Genomic DNA, 24,823 nt, shown 5'->3' on the forward strand with positions numbered 1-24,823 from the left:
AATAAATTTATGAGGAGTTCACAGGGCAAAGAAACCGAGGTCTGGGGTGCTCAATTAAGGAAGAATCCAGAGTTTGGGCTTGGGGTAGTAAAGTCTCAAAGTAAGCAGGTGCGTTCATACAGGCGTCTCTGGCGAATTCCCCAGTCTCTAGCGATAAGAATGTCTCACCTCCAGGTGCAGGAAGGGTGCCTTTCACAGGAGAGATGGATTTCCTGCTTTCTGGAAGACAGAAGGGAGAGTCAGGGTGTCCCTCCTGCGCTGGCCATTTCTCGAGTAACTCTAATTCCAAATGATTGCTATGCCATTGTGGCATGTTTTGCAATGGCCCTACAGGAACACTGAAACATTTTTAAGAAAGATTAACTGAAAATTGGAATTCTTTCCTTCATTTGGACCTTCAGTTACAGGAGACGAGGCCCCCTCCGACTAGCTCCCAGCTCAGTGGTACACCAGGCACCCATAGGTTTTGGTTAGAGACGTGCTGGGACCAGCTCCTCCGAGGGAGAAGCCATGCGGTGCTCAGAGTCCAGGCTAGAGGGAGCTGAGCCAGAAGGTGCTGGAGCAGTTCTGGTGGTCACTGGGCCAGGTCCACCCCCTCGCAGATCTCACATCTGGCCTTCTGGGCTCCTTGGGGGTCAGGCCCCCAGCACAGTGTCACCTCCACAGGAAGTTATTTCGTGCTGCAGGTCCGGGCCGTGGTCTGCCTGGAGCTTGTCCAGCCCACTCTTAGATCAGCCCAGCTTCCTGGCTTCAGCAAGGCAAAGACAGGGCACCAAGCCTGGCCCACAGCAGGTGTTCGGGGAATGTCTAGTGACAGTGGTATTATGAACCTCCAGACTTCTGGAGCCTGAGACTGGAGGCTCTGTAGGCTCTGTGAGTCCATGGAGTCTATGATTTCTCTCCAAGCAGACCTGTGAAAGGAAGGGGCAGGAGCTGTGGCTGTGGGGAGGAGGGGAGCTCTTCTCTGGCTGTCCCCTTCCGGTATTGCCGCCTGTTGCCCTTTAGTGCCCTGTCTGTGCCGCCCTTGGGGTGTGTGCAGTGGCCTCTGACCTGCCACTCCCCTCCACCCTGCTTCTTCCCACTGTCTGTGCAACATCCCCAAAGGATGCTCAGCGGACGTACAGAGCTCACAGCTCCAAAGCAGAATCTCATCATCCCCGCCCACCCTGCTTTACCCGGAGCAGTGCCTCCACCGTCCTCCTCCTGGGGCTCCTCCTCAACGCCCCACTTCCTCCTCCTCCCACCCCTCCAAGGCTGCCTGCCCCTGTCCCGCCACGGATACACGGCGTTTCAGTCTCTCAATTTTGAAATGTAGCCATTTGAGTTGGACAGAAAGAGACAACAGTTTACAGGAAACAACTGCCTGCAGAGATTAACCACCGGTGAAGATGCCCCGTGTCCGTCGATTCCCGTTGCTGCATTTACCCGCTTGTGAGACTCCGACGCCCACCATCATCTCACATTTGGTCATTTTCCCTTCCCCTGTGATTTTCCCTGCCACCATCACTCAGTCGTGGGACGGGACCCCCCGACCCCTTCCCCAAATTGTGTGACCTTCCTTTCAAGTTCCCGCCATAGACCCTGGACCGAGATGCCCACCACGAGCCTTTATGAGACTAACTTCTCCTCGCCCTCGGGGCTGGTGCTATCTTGAGCTCTACCCGTCTGTTTTGGATGCCTTGATAAATCTCTCTTGCTTTCCTGACTTGGCCTTGTGCGTTCTTCCTTCGGCAACCTAATATCATAGGTGAGCCTTCTAGAAGGCCCTCTGCCTGTAAGGCCGTTCTGCCCAGCCCTTGCTTTCGTGGGAGCCTGTACTTATTTCAAGGGGCCCAAACCCAAAGACACGGCTTCTGTTAAGGCTTTTGGCTGCCCTCTGCTCTTTGATAGTCCTGCACACATCACTGAGGAACACGTCACATGTCACAGTCACAAAGGCCAAAGTGGAGAACACAAATCAGGGTTCTTCTTCTTCTTCTTCTTCTTTTTTGTCTTTTTAGGGCCGCACCTGCGCATATGGATGTTCCCAGACGAGGGGCTGAATTGGAGCTGCAGCTGCCAGCCGCCACAGGGATCTGAGCCACGTCTGTGACCTAGGCCACAGCTTGCGGCAACGCCAGATCCTCCACCCACTGAGCAAAGCCGGGAATTAAATCTACATCCTCACAGAGACAAGGTCTAATTCTTAACCTGTTGAGCCACAACGGGAACTCCAGGGGTTCATTTTATAAAATGAAATAAAGAGTTAGCAATTGCAGGTCCCAGTCCAGGAGCTAAGTGCTGGCGCACATCCTTGCAGGACAAGGCCTGGCACCGTGTTCACTACAGAAAGATGAAGAAAGACAGTAGGCTGTGTCCCTCCCTTTTATCACAAAAGCAGATTTCTCAGAAGCCTGACAGGCACTCCCCCAATCCCTACCAGACTTCCCCTTATGTCTCTGCCAGACCTGATCTCATTACTACCTCTGGCTGCCAGGGAGGCCAGGGAAGTCAACACGCTAGCCTCTCCATCGTACAGCCAGCCAGGAGAAGAGAGTCAAGGACTGATGCCTTGGGGTCTAGGACAGACCCCCTTAGCTGCCCCAACTGTGCACCTGGCCCAGACCTGCGGGTAGCAGAGCTCAGTGGAAAGGCTGCACGGCTCCATGCCTGAGCACTCGCCCAGGAGAAGCAGGCAGGTGGGTTCCAATTCTAGCCCTGGGGAAACTATGAATCTTTTTGTAAAGTGGAGATAATAGTACTTGCCTCACAGGGCTAAGGTAATTCTCAATGAGATGATGTTCTTAAGACACTTAGCCCATTACCTCCCCCCCCCCCAAAAAAGCCCATATATTCATTCAACAAACATAAGCTGAATTGGGAGTCTCCGTGTGCCAGGCACCGTGATAAGTGAACTGGACTGGGTTCCCATATGCCCTTGAGGGCAGATTTATCCAAACACATCCAACTGGATGTTTGACAAGTGCCTAATTAAATGGCAGGGGCAAAAGCAAAGTCACGGTTAATTAGGTGGGTAATTCAGCTGCACATGCAGAAGGCCAGCACACATACAATGTCAGGCTGCCTTGGTGTGTGTCCTAGCTGGTATTCACTAGCCCTGTGACCTCATTGTGCCTCAGTTTCTCCATCTTCAAACGGTTATGTGAGGATTAGCTGGATTAATACGCGTCGAGAATTTCAAATAGTGTTAGGTCCATAGCAAAGGCTTTTATGTGTTATCCATCATTATCTGTCTACTTTGCGGCGGAGACGAAACCGAGATTTGGGAAACAGATGTAGTGACAGAGCAGAACAGCATGTGCCAAAGGGCACCGGAGACTACATCCCAGAGCTGGTGGGTATGGAGAAGTTTCATGGGGAAGGGCCACTCGCGCTTGCTTAGGAATTCTGGGATGGGTGGAGATGTGTAAAAGAGACATCCTCTCACCTCCCCGAAATGGGGGACGGCCGGGGGAGGCCCTGGTGGGTAGGAAGGAGCGTGGATGATGAGGGCAGCGAGGACAACAGTGACTGGGGGGTGTCGGGTGGAGGCTGGCAGAGCTGTTGGCCCTGTGCGAAGAGCTGAAGACAGCTGGTCTGCTTCCCTCACCCTCACCCTACAAGGCCTCCCCTGCCGTCCTGGAGCCCAGTGCCCGGCCCAGTTCTAGGACTTGCCTCGGAGTCATCGCTCCCCTTGGACGGTGCAAACATCTGCCTTGGTCCTCCCACCCTGTTTTCAGAAGCGGTGTCCACCAGAGTCGGGCACCAGGCCGGATCCTGGGGAGGCGCGACAAGGGCTAACACTCGGGAAAGTGCGGTGACCTCAGCGACAGCCCAGGTCGGAACGACGGACAGCACAAACGTGACCGTGAGTACCTTGACGCCAAACCAAGCCGGTTTTGCCCAAGGAACCGGGGGCGTGACCCCGCGCACGCGCAAGGCTCAGGAGGCGGAGCGCGCGGCAATGTATGGGGCAGAGCGCGCTCGGATTGGCGGGAGAGGGGGGTTGCGCGAAGGTGGGCCGGCCCCGCGGTGATGGACGGAGCTGGGAGCGCAGCGATTGGCCGGATGCAGCATGGGCGGGATGAGGTGCGCGGACTGGCGGGAGACAGTGCGCGGCGGTGGGCGGGCCCGGCGGTGAGGAGCGCGGTGGGGCGCTCGGCGATTAGCAGGATACGGCAGTGGGCGGAGCGGGGCGCGCGGATTGGCGGGAGACGGCGCGCGGCAGTGGGCGGATCGCGTCGCACAGCGAGGTAAGTGGGGTCTCGTGTCGCCCTGGCCAAGTAGGGGCCCGGGTGTCCACTCGTAGCGGCGGGTTGAGCGGCGTCTCGCTAGGGCTGAGCGGTGTCTCTGCTGTATCCCCCCCAAGACGGCCCCAGGGCGCGGGCCGAGGCCGTGGTCTGGGGCTTATGGCCCTAGGGCTCCTTCCGAGACTGCGGCTAGAGTGCCGCCCCGGCTCTGCACTTTGGGGCAGAAAGTTAATTCAGATTCCGTCTCAGCCCATAGCTGTTCGATAGGGACAGAATACAAGTCACCTAGTACCCAATCTAAAAAGGCCATTTAAAAAAAAAAAAAAAAAAGAGGAGGGAGTAGAAATTGAATTTAGTGCCTGCCACATCTTATTTAACCCGTTACACGCAAACTGTTATCATCCCAGCACGCATGTAGAGTAATGACTGAGCTACTCCTTCCACTGATCTTGGAACCTGCTGTGGATTTCACGCCTGAAGCACATCTCAGTGGGGCTCGTGGCTGCTTCTGGAAAATGGGCTCAGGTGCCTATACCTCTGCGCTCCTGGAGGTTTTACTCTAGTCCGAGGAGGCAGACAGTAAACTTAAAATGTATTGTTTGTTGGAAGATCACTGCCATGGAAAACAATAAACACTGGAGAAGCAGAAGTGGCAGGGGAGGGTTACAGGTGGAGAAGGTGAGTTTTGAGCAGCCTGAAGGCAGTGAGCCACACGTGTGTGGGAGAAGAGCTGGCCACGGGATGGGGGGGGGGGGGGGAGGTGCAGGAGAGTGGAACCAGGAGGGCAGATCTCTTAGGCCACTGTAGGGACTGGGGTTTTTATTCTGTGAAATGGGGAATCTTTGGAGGTTTTTGAGCAGAGAAGTGAGTACTTATATTATTTAATAACTTTATAGTAGGCTTGTGTGATAACAGGCTGGCTTCACACCCTGAGATGGGGCAGATGCCCAGGAGCTGGCTGGAGGCGGAGGAGGCATTCCACTTGGGGGGGTGGAGTTTGAGACCCCGAGAGTTGTCCAGGTGGAGGCGTGCGGCAGGCAGGGGACCCTTGGGATGGTTTGGAGAACTGTGGGTGGGAGAAGCATTTCCTAGCTTTCCTCATCTCCCCTTTGGGTGAAGGGTACGGGGCAAGGCGTTGGTAGCACAGTCGAGTTCCAGGTGCTGGTCACTACAGGTCTCCCCCTCCTCCTGGTGCTCTGTGGGCACAGAGGAGCCACACCAGGAACGCAGCTGCTGTGGGCGTGGGCTGGGGCTTCAGGACTGCATTTGTGTTCTCACAGGGTCCGCCTCCTCCTCGGCCTGGCCTCAGTAGGTCTGGACGCATCAAGCATGGCCATGTTTTCTGAGCAGGCTGCCCAGAGGGCGCACACTCTGCTGTCCCCACCATCAGCCAGCAACGCCACTTTTGACCGAATCCCCGTGGTGACTTACACCAACTCGTCCCAGCCCTTCCGACTAGGGGAGCGCAGCTTTAACCGGCAGTATGCCCACATTTATGCCACCCGCCTGGTCCAGATGAGGCCCTTCCTGGTGAGCCGGGCCAGGCAGCGCTGGGGTAAGTGATGAGTTTGGGGAAGTGTTTCTGTGTTTGTTGGGCACCAGTCTCCTGTGCCTTGGGGCCGTCTTTCTTTTCATAATCACGTGGCCTGGGCAGTGCAGATCTTTCTCTTTTTTTCCCGTTTCTTCCTTGGTGATCTGTCCTGCTTTACGTTATCCTTGGTGAAGCAGGACCCCACCACCACCTTCAACTTTTGGGTGATGCTGCATCACCTCACTCTTACTGCTTATAAGAGTGGCTTTCTGGGAGTTCCCTGATAGCCTAGTAGTTAAGGATCTGGCATTGTCACTGTTGCAGCTTGGGTCACTGCTGCGGCGTGAGTTCAGTCCCCGGCCTGGGAACTTCTGCATGCTGCGGATGTGGCAAAATAAAAAAAAAAAAGATTGGCTCTTTATGTAGTTTTTGATTCACCTGTTTTGTCTTTAAACTGATGTAGGAGAGACCACGTCTTATTCATGTTTTCTGCCCCCAGCCTTAGGCCTTCTGGGTCTCAGCCCAGGTTGCACACTGGAGCCACTTGGGAAGCTTTGGGAAGCGCTGGCGACTGGGTCCATCCCATCCCCCCAGGTCAGCTGCATTCACTCTGATGTTCTAAGCAGCCGGGAGAAAACGTGACCCGGTGGAGCTGCATCATCACATCAGAGGTGTTTTCTTTACTGCAGGCACAAGTGTTACTCCTCTTTCCTCCGCCACATGGCAAGGGTCTCCTTCCTCTGGCTCCCAGTGCCTTTTGCTCACTTTCCTTGAAGGCTTTAGGGACGCCTTCCTCAAGCCCAAGGTCAATGCCATCCCTTAGATTCTTTATAGCAGCACTTGCTGGGGTACCAGGTTTCTCATCTAATAAAACTGCCCAGGGACAGAAAACAGCCATTTTATTTTGTTCACAGACTGGGGCCCACGATGAACAGGCCTTGGCTGGGTGATTGGCAGCGGGCAGTATCGTTCTCACGCTATCCTGGCTCTTGGTGCTGGCTTCACCCAGAACACCTCCACGTGGCAGCTCCGTGTGGCCAGGCTTCCTCCCCAGCGCTCAGCTCATTTCAGATTTCATTTCTCGGAGTTCCCGTCGTGGCGCAGTGGTTAACGAATCCGACTAGGAACCATGAGGTTGCGGGTTTGGTCCCTGCCCTTGTTCAGTGGGTTAACGATCCGGCGTTGCCGTGAGCTGTGGTGTAGGTTGCAGACGCAGCTCGGATCCCGCGTTGCTGTGGCTCTGGTGTAGGCAGGTGGCTGCAGCTCCGATTCAACCCCTAGCCTGGGAACCTCCATATGCCGCGGGAGCGGCCCAAGAAATAGCAAAAAAAAAAGACAGAATTCATTTCTCTCCACTCATGAGTTTCCTGAACACCTCAAGCCCTTTCCTGCCAGGCTTTCCCCGCATCTGGCATGCTCTTTGCCCAGGCTTCCTTCACCACCTCAGATGTCATGTGCTTTGAGAGGCCGCCTCAACCATCAGCCTGCTCCATTCCTTCTGCCTTCACTCCTGTCTGTTTGTGGCACATGTTGCAGCAGCTGATCCCTCATTGACTGCTGTCGCCTCTCCCTCTGGCCTGGAGCTCCGGGAGGGCGAGGAGGGGGCTGCCAGGGGCTCGGTGGACATCAGGGCTTTGGGATCTGTTGTTTCTGCTGGTGTCTGGCATCTCTCTCCAGTGCTGGTGCCCTGCTTATCTTATTTTGGATTGCTCCTCTGCTCGCCGGGGCGTAGATCCGTGGAATGTTCTCGGTTATTTCGGGACAGGAGGGGCTCGTGCTGGAGCCAGCCGGGCTAAGGAAAGGGCTGCTCCCGAGTCCACGCTGTCCCTTCACCTCCCGGTCGTGTTTTCTCCAGGCGTGGGGTCTGACGTAACAGACCCACAGGCCTTCTGAGACTTGACTCCTCAAGTGGCCCCTGCCTTCCAGGCTCTCCCGCCCCCATCTTCCTGCCCATCCCTGACACTCCGTGCGTGTTCTGGGGTCCAGGCACTCTGGGTGAACAGGGCTGCCTAACTCCACAGGAAGCGGAGTGGCGTGGATGGGGATACAAAGTTTTTTGTTTTTTGTTTTTTTGCTTTTTAGGACCGCACTTGCAGCACATGGAGGTTCCCAGGCCAGGGGTCTCATTGGAGCTGTAGCTGCCGGCCTACACCACAGCCACAGCAACGCCAGATCAGAGCTGCATCTGTGACCCACACCAGAGCTCACGGCAACGCCGGATCCTTAACCCACTGAGCAAGGCCAGGGATCGAACCTGCAACCTCATGGTTCCTAGTCGGATTCCTTAACTACTGAGCCACAATGGGAACTCCAGGATACGAAGTTTGAATTTAGAGTATCTCTGTTTTCAAAACATGAGGCATTTGTGGGGCGGATTTGTGGGGCGGGTGGAAGAATCTAAACGCTCAAAGGAAACTAATATTATCTGGGCAGAGCTGTGTTGAGCCTTGGCATACCTCTAAGAATCCCTGTTAGGGAGTTCTTTTGTGGCACAGCAGATTAAGGATCCGGCATTGTCACTATAGCTGCTATGGCGCAGGTTTGATCCCTGGCCCGGGAACTTCCACATGCCTTGGGCATGGCCAAAAAAAAAAAAAAAAAAAAAGAACCAGGAGTTCCTGTGTGCTCAATGGGTTAAGAACCTGACATAGTGTCTGTTGGGATACGGGTTTGATCCTTGGCCTCGCTCAGTGGGTTAAAGATCCGGTGTTGCTGCACACTGCAACATAGCCTGCAGATGCAGCTCAGAATCAGTGTTGCCGTGGCTGTGGCATAGGCTGGCAGCTGCAGCTCTGATTCAACCCCCTGGTCTGGGAACTTCCATATGCTGCAGGTATAGACATAAAAAGCAAAAAAAAAAAAAAAAAAAAAAAAAAGGAGTTCCCATCGTGGCACAGCGGAAACGAATCCGACTAGAAACCATGAGGTTGCAGGTTCGATCCCTGGCCTTGCTCAGTGGGTTAAGGATCCAGCGTTGCCATGAGCTATGGTGTCAGTTGAAGTGGCTCAGATCCCACACTGCTGTGGCTGTGGCTGTGGCGTAGGCTGGTGGCTGTAGCTCTGATTCGACCCCTAGCCTGGGAACCTCGATGTGCTGTAGGTGCAGCCCTAAAAAGCACAAAAAAAAAAAAAAGCAAAAACAAGAATCAGTGTTAGAGTTTAGGTATAGGTACTACTCTGCAGTGGTTTCCTGTGGCTGCTGTAATAAGCCACAAAGCCACAAACTAGGTGGCGCCAACAACAAATTTATCCTCTCCCAGTTCTGGAGGCCAGGAGTCTGAAATCCAGGGGCCACGCTCCCTCCAGCCCGCTTCTCCTCTTCCAGCTTCTCGCAGCTGCCCCAGCTCTGCCAGGCCTGTGGCCACGTCCCTCTGGTCTCTGCCCCGTCTTCACGTCGCCGTCTCTGCATGTCTGCCTCTCTTGTGAGGACCCTTGGCCTCCAGGGCCCAGCCACATCCAGCGTCCCTGTCCTCCTGGGGCCGGGTCAGCCTTTAGGTCTGGGGGTCCTTGGCCTGGACGTTCTCTCCCCTGCGGCGAAGGCCAGGGCCCCGGGCTGCCCGTGCTGCCAGATGAGGCTGTGCCAGCCCGCCACAGGGGCTCAGGTGGGCCGCTCGGTCCCTGAGCTCGTGCCCCCCGTGCTTCAGGCGGGGGCGTCGTCGTGAAGAAGCTGTGTGAGCTGCAGCCCGGGGAGAAGTGCTGTGTGGTCGGGACCCTCTTCAAGGCCATGCAGCTCCAGCCCTCCATCCTGCGGGAAGTCAGCGAAGAGGTGAGGCCGGCTGTCCCCCGTGCGCCTTTCCTGGAACACCGCCCCGGGGGCACTGCCTTGGATCCAGGCGACTGGAGCTGGGCCACTGCCCTCGGGGCAGCGGGACCGTCTCAGTGATGCGGCACAGAAGCCCTGGTGGGGCTCTGGCCCCAGTCTGCTCACCACCCCCATCTTCGAATTTCAGCACAACCTGCTCCCCCAGCCTCCTCGGAGCAAATACATCCACCCGGATGACGAGCTGATCTTGGAAGATGAATTGCAGCGCATCAAACTGGAGGGCGCCATTGACGTGTCCAAGCTGGTCACAGGTGGGGTGTGGGGACGGCGCCCTGCGGGTCTGGGTGCTGGCGCACACTCACCTTCCCCAGGGTGACGGTTTGGGTTCAGGCAGGGGGTGAGACCCAGGTAGGGGTCAGTTCTCCCCTCAGTCTGATGGCTGCGAGCCCAGGCAGCAGATGCTCAGTGAGAATTCACCAGCACAGCAGAGGAGAACTGGCTGCGGTTGTCGTTTGGGGGCCTGAAAAGAGGTGGTAGCCCCTCAGGCCCCCCTCTTGGGTCTGACCCTGCTGCTCCCCAGGGACGGTCCTGGCCCTGCTGGGCTCCGCGGGGGATGACGGGAAGTTCCTGGTGGAGGACCACTGCTTTGCAGGGCTTGCCCCTCAGAAGCCCACACGCCCCCTCGACACAGACAGGTGAGGAGCAGTGCCCGGGCCCAGTCAGTGGGCCAGGGCAGTCGCAGTGGCTGGCCCTATGTCCCCTGCCCACGTGGAGCTCCTCTACAAGCACCACACGGCCTCCTGGGGGACCCCTTCTTCCCCAGCACCCAGGAGGACCCCCACTTGTCTGGCAGGTTTGTGTTGCTGGTGTCTGGTCTGGGCCTGGGTGGAGGCGGGGGTGAGAGCCTGCTGGGCACCCAGCTGCTGGTGGACGTGGTGACGGGGCAGCTTGGAGACGAAGGGGAGCAGTGCAGTGCCGCCCACGTCTCCCGGGTCATCCTCGCCGGGAACCTCCTCAGCCATAACACCCAGAGCAGAGATTCCATCAACAAGGTACGGCGCCCACCTGCCTGCGTTCAGGCCCCTTCTCCCCCATGGCGGGCCTGGCGGGAAGCGCCCTGCAGTGACCCAGGAGCCTCCTATGCTCGGGGGCCAGGCCTCATGCTCAGTCCTAGCTTTCTGAGGGCGGCTGGGGGGCTTGAGGCCCAGAACTCTTACTGAGCCCCTGTGGGTGGGGCTTTGCTCTGCTCTCGGTCCTCCTGGGGGGGCTCTGGGCATCCCTTTGATCTGGGCCCCCCTTGGAGCCTGACCGACCGGGTGTGGGCTTCCACTCCCAGGCCAAGTACCTGACCAAGAAGACGCAGGCAGCTAGCGTGGAGGCCGTCAAGATGCTGGACGAGATCCTCCTGCAGCTGAGTGTGAGGGAGCCGGGGGTGTGCCGGCCTTAGGACTTGGCACCCGCCGTTGGGCACTGGAGGGCGGGGGCACGGGACTCCAGCGGGGGGGGTGTGGAGGGCGCTGGGCCTACAAGCTCCCCTGCCCCTGTGCCCTCCAGGCCTCCGTGCCCGTGGACGTGATGCCAGGCGAATTTGACCCGACCAACTACACGCTCCCCCAGCAGCCCCTGCACCCCTGCATGTTCCCTCTGGCCACTGCCTACTCCACGCTCCAGCTGGTCACCAACCCCTACCAGGCCACCATCGATGGAGTCAGGTAGCCACAGTCCAGCCTGACCCCTGGCCTTTTGCCTCAGTGGCACCAGGGCTGTGGCAGGGTTGGGGGGTGCCCTGTGCGTGCTGGGCCAGCTCCCCAGGATGGGGCCAGCCGAGCCTTGCCTTGCAGGTTCCTGGGCACATCTGGACAGAACGTGGGTGACATCTTCCGGTACAGCGGCATGGAGGATCACCTGGAGATCCTGGAGTGGACCCTGCAAATCCGCCACATCAGCCCCACAGCTCCTGACACCCTAGGTAAGGGGGCCAGGCACACGGGGTGGGAGCAGAAGGCAGGGACGGCCTGAAACGGCTCCCTCAGTGCTCGGAGTTTCCCAGAGGGGATTTGCACTGGCCAGCCTTGCCGTGACCTGCCTCGGGAAACGTCCAAAGCTTGACGTTTGTTTTGGGGGCCCCTCTGGACTCTTGCCTGTCTCTGGCCAAGGCCGTGCTTGGAGCTGAAGGCCAAGGGAGCATACGGGAGCTTGAGCCAGTCGGAGCACGGCACCTGTCCCCGGGCCTCCCCCAAAGGGCGAAGGCGGCAGCAGAGCAGGCCGACCTGGCTCGGGGGTCATGGGGCAGCGTGCGGAGATGTTTTTGTTGTGACAACTGGCAGGACTACTGCCAGGGTCACACTCGTGTGAGATGGTGCCCCGGGTCCCCCTTGGGCTATCCTCACCCTGCAAGTGCAAATGTCCCCTGCGCCGAGGCTGAGAAGCCCGGCTCTCAGCAGCAGGGCCTTCTTCTCCAGGTTGCTACCCTTTCTACAAAACCGACCCGTTCATCTTTCTGGAGTGCCCACACGTCTACTTTTGTGGCAACACCCCCAGCTTTGGCTCTAAAATCATCCGAGGTAAGTTTTGTCTTCTGGGGGCCCCGGCTGTGGCCGTCAGGAGCCATGAGCTCCCGCCCGGGGCCAAGATGCACAGAGGAAGCCTCGCGGGGTGCCCGGGCCCGTGGGCGGAAGGCTCAGACTCTGTCACGGCGGAAGCTGTGTGCCAGGGCTCACTCTGGTTGGTGTGGCTTTAGCTTTGGCCCTTTCTGGTGTCCTGGGCCCTTTGTTTCTGATCCAAAGGAGCTCCTGCGGTGCCATGGGGGGACTTCCCTTTGAGGCTCACCCAGAACCAAGGTGGGCCCCATCTGGCTTCTCTGCAGGCCCCGAGGACCAGACAGTGCTGTTGGTAGCTGTCCCCGACTTCAGCTCCACACAGACCGCCTGCCTCGTGAACCTGCGCAGCCTGACCTGCCAGCCCATCAGCTTCTCAGGCTTCGGGGCAGAGGAGGAGGACCTGGAAAGCCTGGGTCTGGGCCCCTGACTCACAAAGGCGGCCTTGTCTCGAGAGGCCCTGGCCATTCCTCCCCTGTGGCGTCAGCACCGTGGCAGCTTTTGCTTTGTAAATAAAGCCTGACTGTTTACTGGTGTTGAGCTGAGCAGACCTGGAGCTGGGCAGGGCACTCTTGTGGGGTGCCTCCCTCCTCTCCCCCCACCCCCCCGACTCCCTGCTGGTCAGGATGACACGTGGTCAGTAACACATCTGCCGTGAGCTCGGTTTATTGGCGTGGCCTGGGCAGGTGGCTGAGAAGTCGGCCTGGCCCAGCCCTGCAGCGGCCCGTCCTCCAGGGGGCCGGCAGGCAGAGCAGGGGCCCGATGCAGGCCCTGGCTCTTAGGTGTCCGTCACATTCATGCCCCGTCCTGGCAGGGCCCACACACCAGGGGGCCTTCCGTGTGCTGATGGCCGCCGAGCTGGCCAAGGCGACATGGCTACAGCTGCAAGCTCGTGCGTTGGCAGACCGGTCCTCAGAAGTCCCCAAAATTCACTGTGTAGGTCTCTACTGTGGTGAAGGGAAACTCTGAACCCGTGGCCGTCTCCTCCTCCTCCTCCTCCTCCTCCTCCTCCGGTCCCAGCTCCGTCCCAAACTCCGTCACCACCTCTGTGTAGGTCTCAGTCTCCGACTCCTCCCAGGCAGCTGTGGTCTCGGGGACCACATGCCAGGGCCCCAGGGTGGAACTGGGGGCAGGGGAGGGGGCGAGGGTGGGCATGGGGAGCAGCGTGGGGGTGGTGGGGGGCGACGTGGGGGTGGTGGCCAGGCTGGCCGTGGCGTTGAGACGCCGCAGCCGCATCTGTTCGCGCATCCGCAGCCGGTACTGCAGGCGGCGGTGCTGCATGCGCCGCTGCTGGGGGGTCATGGGGCGCGACGGGTCGATGTGGGGGATGGGCCGGTTCCCGTTCATGGCCATGATCTCCCGGATGCGCTTCCAGTTGGAGCGAGCCAAGATGAAGTTGCACTGCGTGGCCCCGATGTCGTAGTCCACGTTGCAGGTCTTGGAGCTCGGGGTGTAGCCCTCTGCGTGGGCTGTCACGCGGTACTCACCCGGGTTCAGGATGCGCCAGTAGTCGCCACCACTCGCTGCAGAGGGAGGATGGGTTCGGCTGCCTGGGAGTCGCCCCTTCCCAGGCCCCAGATCCCCCAGGGCCCCCAGCCCTCCCTCTGTCTGGGGGAGACCTTGAGGCTGGGGGGGCAGGGGGGTTCAGAGGAACAGGGACATGCTGGGCGGGCCAGGCTTGCCTCGCCACAACCTCGCGGCTTTGGCCCCCTGCCTGGGGAAGTGGGTAGAGCTGTGCGCTTGTGTACCTGTCTTGACTCCGTGGTTAATGCCACTCACGGAGATGGTGGCATTGGCAATGGGGATGCCCTGCTCGTCCGTCACTACCCCCTTGATGCCGCGGTGAACCTGCAGGGAGAAGGCAGGGCCATGTCCACACAGAGACCTCACAAAGCCTGCTGCTCCCCTGTCGCGGGCTCCCCCAGCCCTTCACCAGCCTCTCCCCAGATGCAGCCTTGCCCCGCCAGCTCCCCCGTTCCCCGCGGCCCCCACACCTGCTCCATGAAGGTGAGCAGAGCTTCCTTGTTATTCTCCCACTCTCGGGGCAGCTCACTCTCGTGAGGGAACTTGTCGCAGCCCAGGTAGATGGAGAGCTCCAGGCAGTTGGTGTGCAGGTAACTGAAGTCATTGATGGCTGGGCAGGGCAGACACACAGCCACCGTCAGCCACCCCCCAGCACCCCGCTGCCACCCGATGCCCCACCGCACACCCTCCGAGGCCGACTCACTCCCGGATCGGGGTTTCCACTTGGCCCCGTTGACGATGCCCATGCCGCCGGTGTAGTCCTGCGCCTGGCACCCTCCCCGGTACGGCTCGGTCATGGTGAGGTGGGTGGAGGCGAAGGAGATGGCCAGCCAGCGGAAGATGGCGTGGTCTGGGGTCTCCTGTGCCTCGGATACCTCTTCCTCGTCCTCTCCCCGGGCGGCCGCCATGGCCGCGGCCAGCAGCTGCTCCTGGCTGGGCGTGCGGGCCATGTCGTAGGGGTACGACACGAGCCGCTCGCCGCCGTTCAGGTTCGCCCCCAGCACGAACGGGTTCTTCTCCATCCAGGCGATGATGGCCCGGACCTCCGTGGACACCTGGGGCGGCCCGAGTGTGAGGTCCACCGTCTCCATCGGCCTCCACGCAGACCCCACAGCCGGACACACGCCCCTCTGTCCCTCCAAGCCCCTGTGGTCTCAGCGCCTGGGCTGCCACCCCCAGCCCACCTCCAAGATGCCCCGGGCCCCAAGGACTGGGCTGCTCCCCCAGGCCCTGTGGGCCGGGCTGTGGCCTCACCGTGGCATCTGGCGAGAGGTAGCGTTCGGGGATGGGCAGGTTATTGTTGGGGACCCGGAAGGGGACCCATTTCCTCTCCTCGGCTCCCCAGAGCACAGAGTTGAGATCCGGGAAGTCCTCGTAGATGTCAAAGCCCTCCTCGGTCCACAGTCCCAGCGCCCAGTTCCCAAACTCTGAGCCCTGGGAGAGCGAGCCAGGTCTGCGTCCAGGGCCACCCCCAGCCCCGCCCCCCCCACCCTCCCCCCCCTTCCCTCCACCCACCATCTGCGCTGCCACCTCGTAGCCATCAGGGTTCAGCGAGGGCACCAGGTGGATGCGTGTGTCGTGCACCAGGCTGCGCACGCGCGGGTTCCCATCGCGGTACTCTCGGCACAGGTACTGCATGAGCAGCAGCAGCAGCTCTCGGCCCAGCACCTCGTTGCCATGGATCCCAGCCGTGTAGCGGAACTCGGGCTCCCCTGCAAGGGCAGGAGCTTCAGCAGCCAACCAGCCTCTCGAGGCCTGAGGCCCAGGGGATCTGAGGAAGGACCCAAACGGGCCTCCCTTCCAGAGGGCTGGGGGTGCCTGAGGCTCGGGGGGCCCAGCAAGGGACTCCAGGGACAGGCGGGACGTGGCGAGCTGGGAACATCAATGCGGCAAGCCCAGCTGCAGCGCCAGAGCCTTGTCTCTGATCCATTGGGTGGGGGGCGGGTCTCCAGGTGGCTGTGGGGACCCTCACCCAGCTCGTGGTCCCCGGGGTTGTCCGAGATCTCCATGGCATAGATCTTGAGCCCGCGCGAGCTCTTGCCCAGGCTGTACGTGCGGGTGATGGTGGGGCACTGCTCATTCACCACCTTCATCAGCTGGGCACAGGAGAAGACATGGAGTCATGCGGCCCACCCACCCTGCTGCCCCCAGCCCGGGGCGGCAGCCTCGCCCCAGTGGCCACGCCTCCCCGGCCCCTGGCCAGGGCTCCCGACCTCAGGACAAGCACCCCACCTGGCGCATGTCCTTGTAGCTGTGGTGCCGAAAGTCCAGGTCGTCGGTGGTCACGACCTCATTCTGGGCGTAGTAGCTGTGGACGGCTGCCGAGGCGGGCAGGTGGGGCCTTGAGTCGCCCACCTGCCAGCCCACGCTGGCTTGCCCCACCAGCCCGTCCACACCCCTGCGAGCCCCCTGCACTCACAGGACACGGGGCACCCCAGCACCTCCAGGCGCATGCACAGGCTGCCGTTCCAGGTTAGGGGGTAGATGCGGATGAAGCGCGCCACCACCGGCTCCGGGAGCTCGCTCAGCACGGGCGTGTCCTTGTCCACGTTCCCATGGAAGGTCTGGGAAGAGACGGGCCTCAGAGCAGCCCCCAGCCCTGGTCAAGAGCCCACCTGTGGCCCGGAGGAGGGCGTAGAGCCCAGGGCGCGGGTGCCCACCATCTCCTCGTAGCCGTTGGTGTACATCACCCACGTCTGGCTGTCGTTGCTGAAGCCCACGAAGAAGGAGGTCACGAAGTCGTCACTGGGGAGCAGAGGGTGGTCAGGGCGAGGCTGCCCTCCCTGCCCCAGGGCCAGGCCCTCGGGCTGCCTGGGCCGCCTCTTCGGGCCCCAGAACTTCAGAGCTAGCAGGTGTGGGGTGCTCAGCCTCGGTGTCAGGAGCAGCTGCCGGGCCCGGACGTGGCCATGGGTGCTTATCTGAACACGGGGAACTGACCGGCCGTGACCGAGGAGCGGGGTGGGGGCCCTGGAGGACCCACCGCAAGGTCCTGAACGGGAGGGACTCAGAACTGTGCCTGGAGCCGCCCACCCCCACAAAGCGCCTGGGAGCCTGGCGCACATACTGGATGCTGGAGTCTCGGCCCTGGGTGATGACGCCCGTGAACTTGGTGGTCCTCCTGGTATCCACCTCGATCCACTGGGTCTGAGAGTCGTCCTCGGCACACCACGCGCCGTCGAAGTAGTCGTCCTCAGTGGCTCCGGCCTGTCCGGGACCGCGGGGAGGCTGAGCAGGCACGGAGCCCCTACCCAGCTGGGGGACGGGCCCGGCCTGACACCCACCTGCATGTTGAGGCGGCCACGCTGTGCCCCCAGGCCGTGGCGCAGCATGGAGGAGGCCCGGATCTGGTTGTCCTCGATGCGGTGTGACTCCATCCCGATGGGGGGGCACTCTGGGGACACGGCACCCCAGGCTGGTGGCCCACTGGCTCCCTCCATCCCGCCACCAAACCCAGACCCGAGGAGCCCGGCACCCACTTGCCTCACGTCAGGAGGCCTCAGTCAGGGCAGCTCTGCCCCAGCCCGTGCTTTCCTGCCCTGGGCCTCGGCTTCCTCCTCTGGGGAATGGGCTGGTAATTCCATTCCCAAGGGGCCATAGGGCTCACAGGGACCGCCACCCCGGGACCCAGCTAGTCACAGGCATCGTCCACGTGGGGGCGTCGGCAGCTCCATCCCCGGGGGTCCCACCCAGGACAGACGCCCCAGAGCTTTTGAGTCACAAGATGGGAAGAGCAGGAAGGGGTTCTGGAGGCCTGGAGTGCCATCAAGCGGCCTCGAGTGGGTCCCTCGCCCCAACACACTTACCCTGCTGCTGTTGCTGCATGGCCCTCACACCCTCACACCCACTCTCCAGCCCCTGCACCCCCAGCCCACACCCCCATCCTGCAAACCTCATGACCCAGCCCTCGCCTCCATCCCACAACCCCTGCAAGCCCCCCGGTCCTTACACACCCCCCAGCTCCCAAACCCCCGGCCGCTCACTCACTGACTTTCTCTACTGGAGCCCACTCCTCCTCCAGCTCCTCGCCCTTTCGGGGCCCTGGGGGACAACGCAGACAGGAGGTGGTGCTGAGGCTCCCAGAGCCTCCGGGAGCCCCGCTGCTCTCCCACAGGGACCCGGCTGCGTGGGCCCAGCCGCCAGCCCCAGAGACACACCTTTGTGGTCCTTGCCCTTGTCCACGGCCCATTTGTCATCCGTGTCCTCCTCCTTGCGGCTGCCGCCCTCCTTTTTGGGTTTCTCTGAAGGGGGGAAGGTGGGAGGGGCCTGTCCGCTTAGTCCCGGGGCTTCGGGGTGGGGGCAGACCTGCAGTGGGGGCCGGGGCTGGGAGCAGCATGGTGGCACTCACTCAGCTCCTCTTTCTCTTCGTCTGTTTCCAGCCCGGTGTCCGGCTTCCGAGGCCTGGGAGGCTGGAAGTAATAGTCCACTGCGGGGAGGGAAAGCCCTGATGAGACGGCCCCGGGCTGGCCCCTGGGCCCCACACCACGGCCAGCGACCCGAGGTTCACAGGGGCCCAGAGGGCAGGGCGGGGCGGGGGGTGCAAGGCCGGGAGCTTAGATGGGGCGAGCCTTGAAGATCCAGGCCAGCTGAGGCGAGGAGGGAGGGTCCGTCCGAAGGGGAAGGCTGCCTGGGCACGGGCAGGCTGCGTGAGTCCCCGGGAGAGTAACCAGCCTGGCCCACCAGGAGGACCTGGCCTGGGGAGAGCTGGGGAAAGGCTGGGCAGGGAATGGGACATGGGCATCGGGCATCAGACACGCCTCAAGTGACAGGTGGCACCTGGGGCAGGGAAGGGGGGTTCTCGAGGGCCACGCTGGGGCCAAGAGTCAGAAGGGTTGATGGGGACACGGGGCCTGGCAAGGTCCGCAGCCCATGAAGAGGGGAGGGGTCCAATGGGGGCTGGGAGCAGGAGGGAGAACAGGGCGGCAGCTTGAAGGGGGCGGGCGTCCTGAGGGGCAAGGGGGAGGGGTGGGCAGGAGCCCTCGGGAGGGACAGAGAATGAACTGGGGCTCTGGAAGAACAGGCTGGAAGGGAGGGGACAGGTGGAGAGCGGGAAGGAAGTGAGCACAGACCCAGCCCGAAGGAGGAGAGTGGGTGAGCGTGGCCAGCCGGTGGGCACGTGGGGCGGTGAGGGGACGGCCATCAAGCTAAAGATGCAGGCGGCCCCCACCCCCGGGGTGCAGTGGCAGGGGCCCTGGGCACTCACGGTCGCCGTAGTCGGGGATCACGTAGCCGTCCCCGTAGTCGGGCAGCGGGGGTGGCAGTGGCTTCAGAGGCGGCTCTGTGGAGGTGGGAGGCAGAGGTGGGCCAGAGCCCACTCGCCTGGCACCCACCCTGCCCCGAGTCTGCTCCCATCCTACCGATCTTCTCCTCTGGAGCCTCGAACCCCCGCCTCGGCGGCTCGGCCTTCTCCTCAGGGCGCTCAGGCCAGAGTCTCTCAGGCCTCCTCCTGCTGGGGGGTGGCCGGGGCTGCTTCTGGCGCCGGATGTACTCAACTGGGGCAGAGAGTGGGCTCTGAGTGGGGCCCAGGCAGGGAGGGCGAGGCCTCTGAGTGGGGCATCCCGGACCCGGGCCAGGCGGACGGCAGGCCCTACTCACAGTCCTCGTAGTCCTCCCGCTCTATCTGGTCATTGTAGTCCAGCGTGGGCTGCTCTGTCTCCTCCTCCGGCTCTGGGGGGAAGCACTCGAGGATACTCACTGATGCCCCCACCAAGGCCCACCCCGGACACCCAGCGGGCCAGGGCGGGTGGTGCCCTGAAGCCTGGTGGCTGTCGCCCACTCACCAGGCTTGTGCTCCCCATCATCCTCTCCGAGGCCCTCCCAGGGATTTGGGGGGGCGCCGCCTGCAATGCAAACGCCAGAAACAGGTGGGTTTGTGCCCTGGACGCCGGCTGCACAGCCTCCATGAGACCTGGGCCCGCTGACCCCCCGAGGAGCTCATTCCCAGGGGGCCTGCGCTGCTCTGGCCCTCCGCACCCTGCGGGCATTTCTGGGGCCAAAGACCCGGATGGCTTCCTGGGGAGCCCAGGCTCTGCAGGCTCTTCCGTCTGGGAGGACCTGCTGCAAAGCTGCCCAAGCAGGCAGGCACCATGTAGACCTAGAGCCACGTGGGCAGGTGGCCCTGGGGTGGGGGTGGGGGTGCCCAGGGGACATTTCTCAGGATGGTAGGGAGCAAGCCTCACCCACGAGGCTGCCAAGTGCCCCCTACCCAGGGGAGGGGCGGCATTGTGTTCACGGAGGCCCCAGTGCCCACCCGGTCTGGGGGCCCTGAGGGTCTGCACGAGGCAGGGGCTTGGGGACCCACCCTCACCCCCTCTCCCTGCAGCCCAGCACATCAGAGGCCCAGGACTCTGGAAGAGCCCAGCACACACCTCCCTCCTGGGGCAGCTCCTCGAGGCCGGGGCTGGGGGGAGGGGGCAGTGGCCACGGCGGGCTTTCTGAGGGTGTTGGGATGGGGTGCTTCTTCCCAGCCAGGGGCTTCTTGGTGGCCTTGGGGGGCTTCTCCTTGGGCTTCTTGGTGGCCTTCGGTGGCTTCTCTTTGGGCTTCTTGGTGGCCTTCGGTGGCTTCTCCTTGGGCTTCTTGGTGGCCTTCGGTGGCTTCTCCTTGGGCTTCTTAGGCGGCTTGGGTGACCCCTCTCTGGGCTGCTTGGTTGCCTTGGGCCCTTTGTCCTTCTTCCCTTTCTTCCCTTTGTCCTTGGCCTTTCCTGGAGGCGCTGTCCAAGATGCAGACTCGGGTCAAATCAGTGATGAGCCTTCTCTACGTCCCATGCGACCCCCACCCCCAACCCAAGGTGCACGCCACCTGGGCAAAGGGGCACTTGTGAGTCCTGCATTTCCCAGATCGAGACACTGAGAGGTTAGGGCACTGCGGTCATGGCAGAGCTGGGGTCGGAAGCCAGGCTTTCTGGCTGCAAGACTCTGCCATTACCACCCCTTGGCCTGGGTGGCTCAGCTCCCCCGGGAGGAGGCCCTTGTTCTCCCGCCTGCCAAAGCCTCGAGCAGCACTCCTTCCCCATTCGGCCACTCGGCCAGCCAGGGCTCACTGTTCTGTGCTGGGCACGGAAGGGGCACAGGGTCCAAAGGAGGAGGCAGGCCCATTCCTGCCAAGGGCCACACAAAGTAACGCACACGAGCCTGGGCCTCCCGGAAGCAAGAAAAGCTTCAGAGAAAAGGAACTCTTGTGGGCTCTCCCCTATCCAGGAGTAAGGAGTCTGGGGTGGACCATAACCCTATAGGGGGTCCTGGGGCCACACAGAGGGCAGAGGGACACGCAGGCACCGCCACTGCTCGCCCATCTCAGAGTCTGTGGGAGGGGGCAGGGGCAGGACCTGGGGCTGCCTGCAGGAATCCTCCAGGGCCCTGAGCAAATGCTGTTGAAATGTAATGGGGGAGGGGGTCTGGACATACAGAAAAATTTATGAAATGCAGACACAGCCCGGAGAAATGGAGCCCCACAGATAGCAGTGCAAGAGGCCAGGACAACAATCCTGGAAGGGGGGCAGGGGGCGAGATGGGTCCCAGGACCCGTCCCCCAGAGGTGGGGGAGGAGCCAGGAAAGATCTAGAGCGGCACGAAGGGGAGGAGCTGCTGACCTCAGGAATGATGGACGGTGCCTTGGAGTCTCCCGGGAGGGAGATCAGCAAGACCCCGTGCCACCCTCCAGAAGGTCACGATAAACAGCTAAGATTTATTGACGACGGATTATATAAGAGGCCCTGGGCTAAATGCTTTGGTGATGCATCACCTCATTTAATTCTCCCAGTAACCCGGGACTACTGGCCACCACTCCCCGGAAGTCTTTTGGAGATGGGGTCTTCTGCCGCCCCCTCCCCTGCCTCTGTGCTCCTGGAGTAAGAGGCCAGGAGGAAGGTGCTGGGAAGCCTTTCCAGGGAAGGCTGGAGGCTGGGACTCCAGCAGTGGTGTGGGCTTGGCCAGTGGGAGCCACAATCAGTCTGAGTGGCCCCATTAGGACAGCAGGGCTGTTCACAGCTGGGAGCTGGGGAGGGGGCAAGAAAATGCCCTGTTAGCGCCAGCCTAATCCCTCTGGGGGTTTGGGGGCACTGGGAGGACCCAAGTCGCGGGGCAGCAGACCTGCTGGATGTGTCTCCAAACCCAAAGGGCTCCAAGCCAGCACCGACCTCTGCCTGGCACAAGGTCCCGTGGGACATCTGGGCTCTCTGGGGCCTTACAGAGCCATTCTTCACGCAGGGCAGACTGGCCATCGGCCAAGCCCTACGGAGGCCAGCCATTCTCACCTGCGGCGCAGGGCTCCCCGAGGTCCCCCCATCATGCCGAGGGCCACCCCACCCGGTGCTCTTACCCTCTCCAGCCACCCCGGGGCGCGCCCCGGGCTTGCCCCCCGCCTGGGCTTTGCGGACTGGAAGTGTGGGTTCAGGGGGTGGTGGGGCCTCCACGTCGTCCTCCCGGGGCTCGGACTCCAGCTCCGACAGGAAGCCCTCGAGGAACTCCTCGATCTCGTCGTCGGTCAGCACCGTCTGCGGGCGCCCCCCAGGACACAGGGCCAGCAGCGCCAGGAGGCAGCCGAGCAGGGGCGCCCCGCGCACGGCCGCCATGGCCGCGGCGCGCACCGGGCCAGGAGCGCGGGGGGCTCCGGGGAAGGGGTGCCGCGGGGTCCTGGGAGCGGGGGTAGGGGTTCCTGGGAGGGGTGGGTGGGAGGATCGGGGGTGGGTGGGGAGGTCCGGGGAGGGGCGGGCGGAGGGGATCGGGGTGGGCTCTTGGGAGGGGTGGGGGCGGAGGGGGAGATCTGGGGTAGCAGGGGACTCCGGGGTGGGGCGCGGGGAGCTAGCTCCGGGCCGGGCAGTGGCTCGGGAGTCGGTGGGGGTTCCGAAGGGGTCAGGGGGTTCCTAAGGAGCTGGCGGCGGCTGGGAGCTCAGGTCCCGCGTGGCACGCGAACCGCCTTCTCCAAAGCGCCAGTGGCGGCCCGGGCGGGGGCGCCGGGGCTTCCGGAGCCGGCTCCCCCCACCCCCGGGGAAGGAGGAGGAGGAGGAGGAGGAGGAGCCGGGCGTGGACGGAGGGGCTGCGGGGCTGCTGAGCTGTCCCGGCGGCGCCGCGCGCTTGGCATTTCCCGAAGTGGGAACTGCGGGCGGTGTCCCCGGGCTGGCGGGGGCGGGGGCGGGGGGGTGGTCGCCTGGGAAGGAAGGCCTGTAGGAGGGAGGGTGGGAGAGGATGCAGGGGGACCCCAAAGCGTGGGTCTCAGCGCCCCCACGCCCCTGTCTCACTCACTCTGTGGCACGCTCCCAAGCCCGACGGCAACCTGGAGGCGACCAGGGAACCCTGAGAGCAGAGCCAAGCCAGGGACGGTGGCCTTGGGGACCATCCCCATCTCAGAAGGACCTTGAGGGCCAACCCATGCTTTCCTCTCTCTGGAGCCTTGCCCTGGCAGCTCGGCAGTCACCAGCCATCCTTCAGGCAACCAGCTAACCTCTGAGGTCCATGAAGAGCCCGGGGCCCTGTGTTGGCCCCAGGGAGGGACCACATTTTGGGAATTCACTGTCTAGTAAGGGGCAGGTGCACAGCTGGTCTCACTCAGGGCAGGAGACCCCCACACCCGCAAGGTCCTGATGCACAAGGCCAGGTTTGGAGCGGGGTCAGCGTTGGAGCAGGGAGGGAGGGGATTTCATGTTTTATCAACTGGTATGTGTCATTCATAGGAATGGACTGTCACAAGTGGGGAGGGACTCGGCATTCACGCAGCGATTTCCGTACAAGTTCGGGGGCTTCTGGCCCACCCCTGTGCTCCCAGCAGCAGGAGAGGGGATCCCAGGTAAGATCCCCAGCAAGGAGATGGTGGGCAGCAGCCCACTTACCTGGCCTGTCTCTAGCTGGTGACATAGCCTCAGACGAAGCCAGGTCAAGTCATGGGAATATCTTAGGGGCAGTGTGTGTGTGCCCAGCTCTGTGTGGAAGATGGAGGGGCCACAAAGGCATAGGGGGTCACACAGCACCCCTGAGGACATGGATCGGCTGGGGAGAGAGGATGGGTGCCTTCAACCCAAGGAAGCTGTGTGCCGGGATCTGCTCTGGGAACGGTTTACTCCCCACCCAAACAGGAGCCACAGATGTGGGGGGGTCAGGTCCCCTCCCCTAGAGTTTCCTTTACTATTTCCCGTGATGAACATGGCTTCACCTCTAAGGCTACTGCTTTCCCACCAGCTGAGACCCCAACAAGGGCAAAGAGCCATTCCTCTCCTTCCTCTGACCAGAACCCAGTTTTTAAAAATTGTCTTTACAATAACTCCAGCTACCACATGGGCCCTGGGCACAGGGAGAGTGGGTAGTCAGAGAATCCCAGGATCGATTAGTGATGTCTGCCATGGGTGCTGGCATAGGGAGCTATGCCACGTGTGCCTGGTGTTTCCATAAGGCTTCTCGAAGGGCAAATGCTGGCTGGTTCCAAATAGGCATGACACCTAAGGCCAGAGTTCCCAGAACATTCCTCCTTGAAGGAATGAGGAAGCAAGAAAAAGCACATCTGGAGTCCACGGGCCAAGTCTGGCAGCGGTCAGTCCTGAGCCAACGTGGTCTGTGAGGGTTGGGCCCAGGTGGGAAAATCCAGGGGCCCCCGATGATGAACAGGCAGCCACCAGGGGGCGCTGTGGGGGCTGGTGGCTCACCCGGGCACAGGGGCTGGGGGTGGGGGCAGGATGCAGGGGGCTCTGTCTCCTCTCACCTCTTTCTTTCAAGGCCCTTCCTTTGCTTCTCACTGGCTCACTTGTTCATACTTAAAAGGCAGTGGGACTGTGTCAAGAGCTGGTCCCTAGAGTCCAACCGCAGCCCTGCCCTCCTGGCCATCTGATCACAGCAAGTAACCTCACGCCCTCACTGTGCAGACGAGCTGGGACTTGGCACGTGCTGTGCGGTACACAGTTTCAGCACTGATAACCCAGCTCCCAGCTCTTGTCACTTCCCTTAGGAGACCAAGTCCACCCACCTGGGCTCCCGGGGCCCACTCCCACCAGCCGGCCCCAGTCAGGCCTCCTCGTCCCTGTGCTGTCCCCGCCTGCCGTGTGTCCCCAGGCTGGTCCTGGCAGCTGCAGGATGAAGCAAGCTCTTACCCATAAATGTCCTCTGCGAGCCTCTGAATCATCGTTCTCGAAACTTTGCCTTGGAATTTGTTCTGTTGCCCCCAGTTGAGTGTGTCAAACAGGGAGCCCCAAGGCTGGGG

The 24,823-nt window shown here is 61.7% G+C and overlaps 3 protein-coding genes across 12 annotated transcripts; 1 reads left to right on the plus strand and 2 right to left on the minus strand.

The window, feature by feature from the left end:
- The first annotated feature begins 4,180 nt into the window (after positions 1-4,180).
- POLD2 (DNA polymerase delta 2, accessory subunit) lies at positions 4,181-12,655 on the plus strand. 10 transcript variants are annotated; one of them, NM_001244996.1, is given in 11 exon segments: positions 4,181-4,232; positions 5,510-5,784; positions 9,405-9,526; positions 9,711-9,834; positions 10,104-10,218; positions 10,377-10,575; positions 10,860-10,940; positions 11,078-11,235; positions 11,365-11,492; positions 11,986-12,087; positions 12,390-12,650. In NM_001244996.1, coding segments are annotated over 10 exon segments (1,416 nt in total). In that variant the 5' UTR covers positions 4,181-4,232; positions 5,510-5,558; the 3' UTR covers positions 12,551-12,650.
- Positions 12,656-12,770: 115 nt separating this feature from the next.
- On the minus strand, positions 12,771-22,602 carry AEBP1 (AE binding protein 1). Its single transcript, XM_003134886.5, has 21 exons — positions 21,959-22,602; positions 20,010-20,351; positions 19,422-19,481; positions 19,237-19,308; positions 18,999-19,133; positions 18,845-18,919; positions 17,990-18,067; positions 17,799-17,882; positions 17,629-17,682; positions 16,926-17,035; positions 16,709-16,848; positions 16,305-16,389; positions 16,064-16,208; positions 15,877-15,962; positions 15,617-15,740; positions 15,160-15,356; positions 14,899-15,078; positions 14,348-14,699; positions 14,115-14,254; positions 13,869-13,968; positions 12,771-13,643 (listed from the first exon to the last, which is right to left on the minus strand). Exons 1-21 carry the CDS (start codon positions 22,209-22,211, stop codon positions 13,033-13,035), a joined length of 3,423 nt encoding a protein of 1,140 aa, XP_003134934.2. The 5' UTR covers positions 22,212-22,602; the 3' UTR covers positions 12,771-13,032.
- LOC102163456 (uncharacterized) lies at positions 22,503-24,805 on the minus strand. The gene is made up of 2 exons (XM_021078660.2): positions 24,714-24,805; positions 22,503-22,800 (listed from the first exon to the last, which is right to left on the minus strand). Exons 1-2 carry the CDS (start codon positions 24,743-24,745, stop codon positions 22,503-22,505), a joined length of 330 nt encoding a protein of 109 aa, XP_020934319.1. The 5' UTR covers positions 24,746-24,805.
- Positions 24,806-24,823: the final 18 nt, after the last annotated feature.

The sequence above is a fragment of the Sus scrofa genome, chromosome 18 (assembly GCF_054392235.1).
Source record: "Sus scrofa isolate SSC_HxYL_T2T_F1_AM1 chromosome 18, Sscrofa_HxYL_maternal_Yorkshire_Landrace_v2.0, whole genome shotgun sequence".
NCBI lineage: Eukaryota > Metazoa > Chordata > Mammalia > Artiodactyla > Suidae > Sus > Sus scrofa.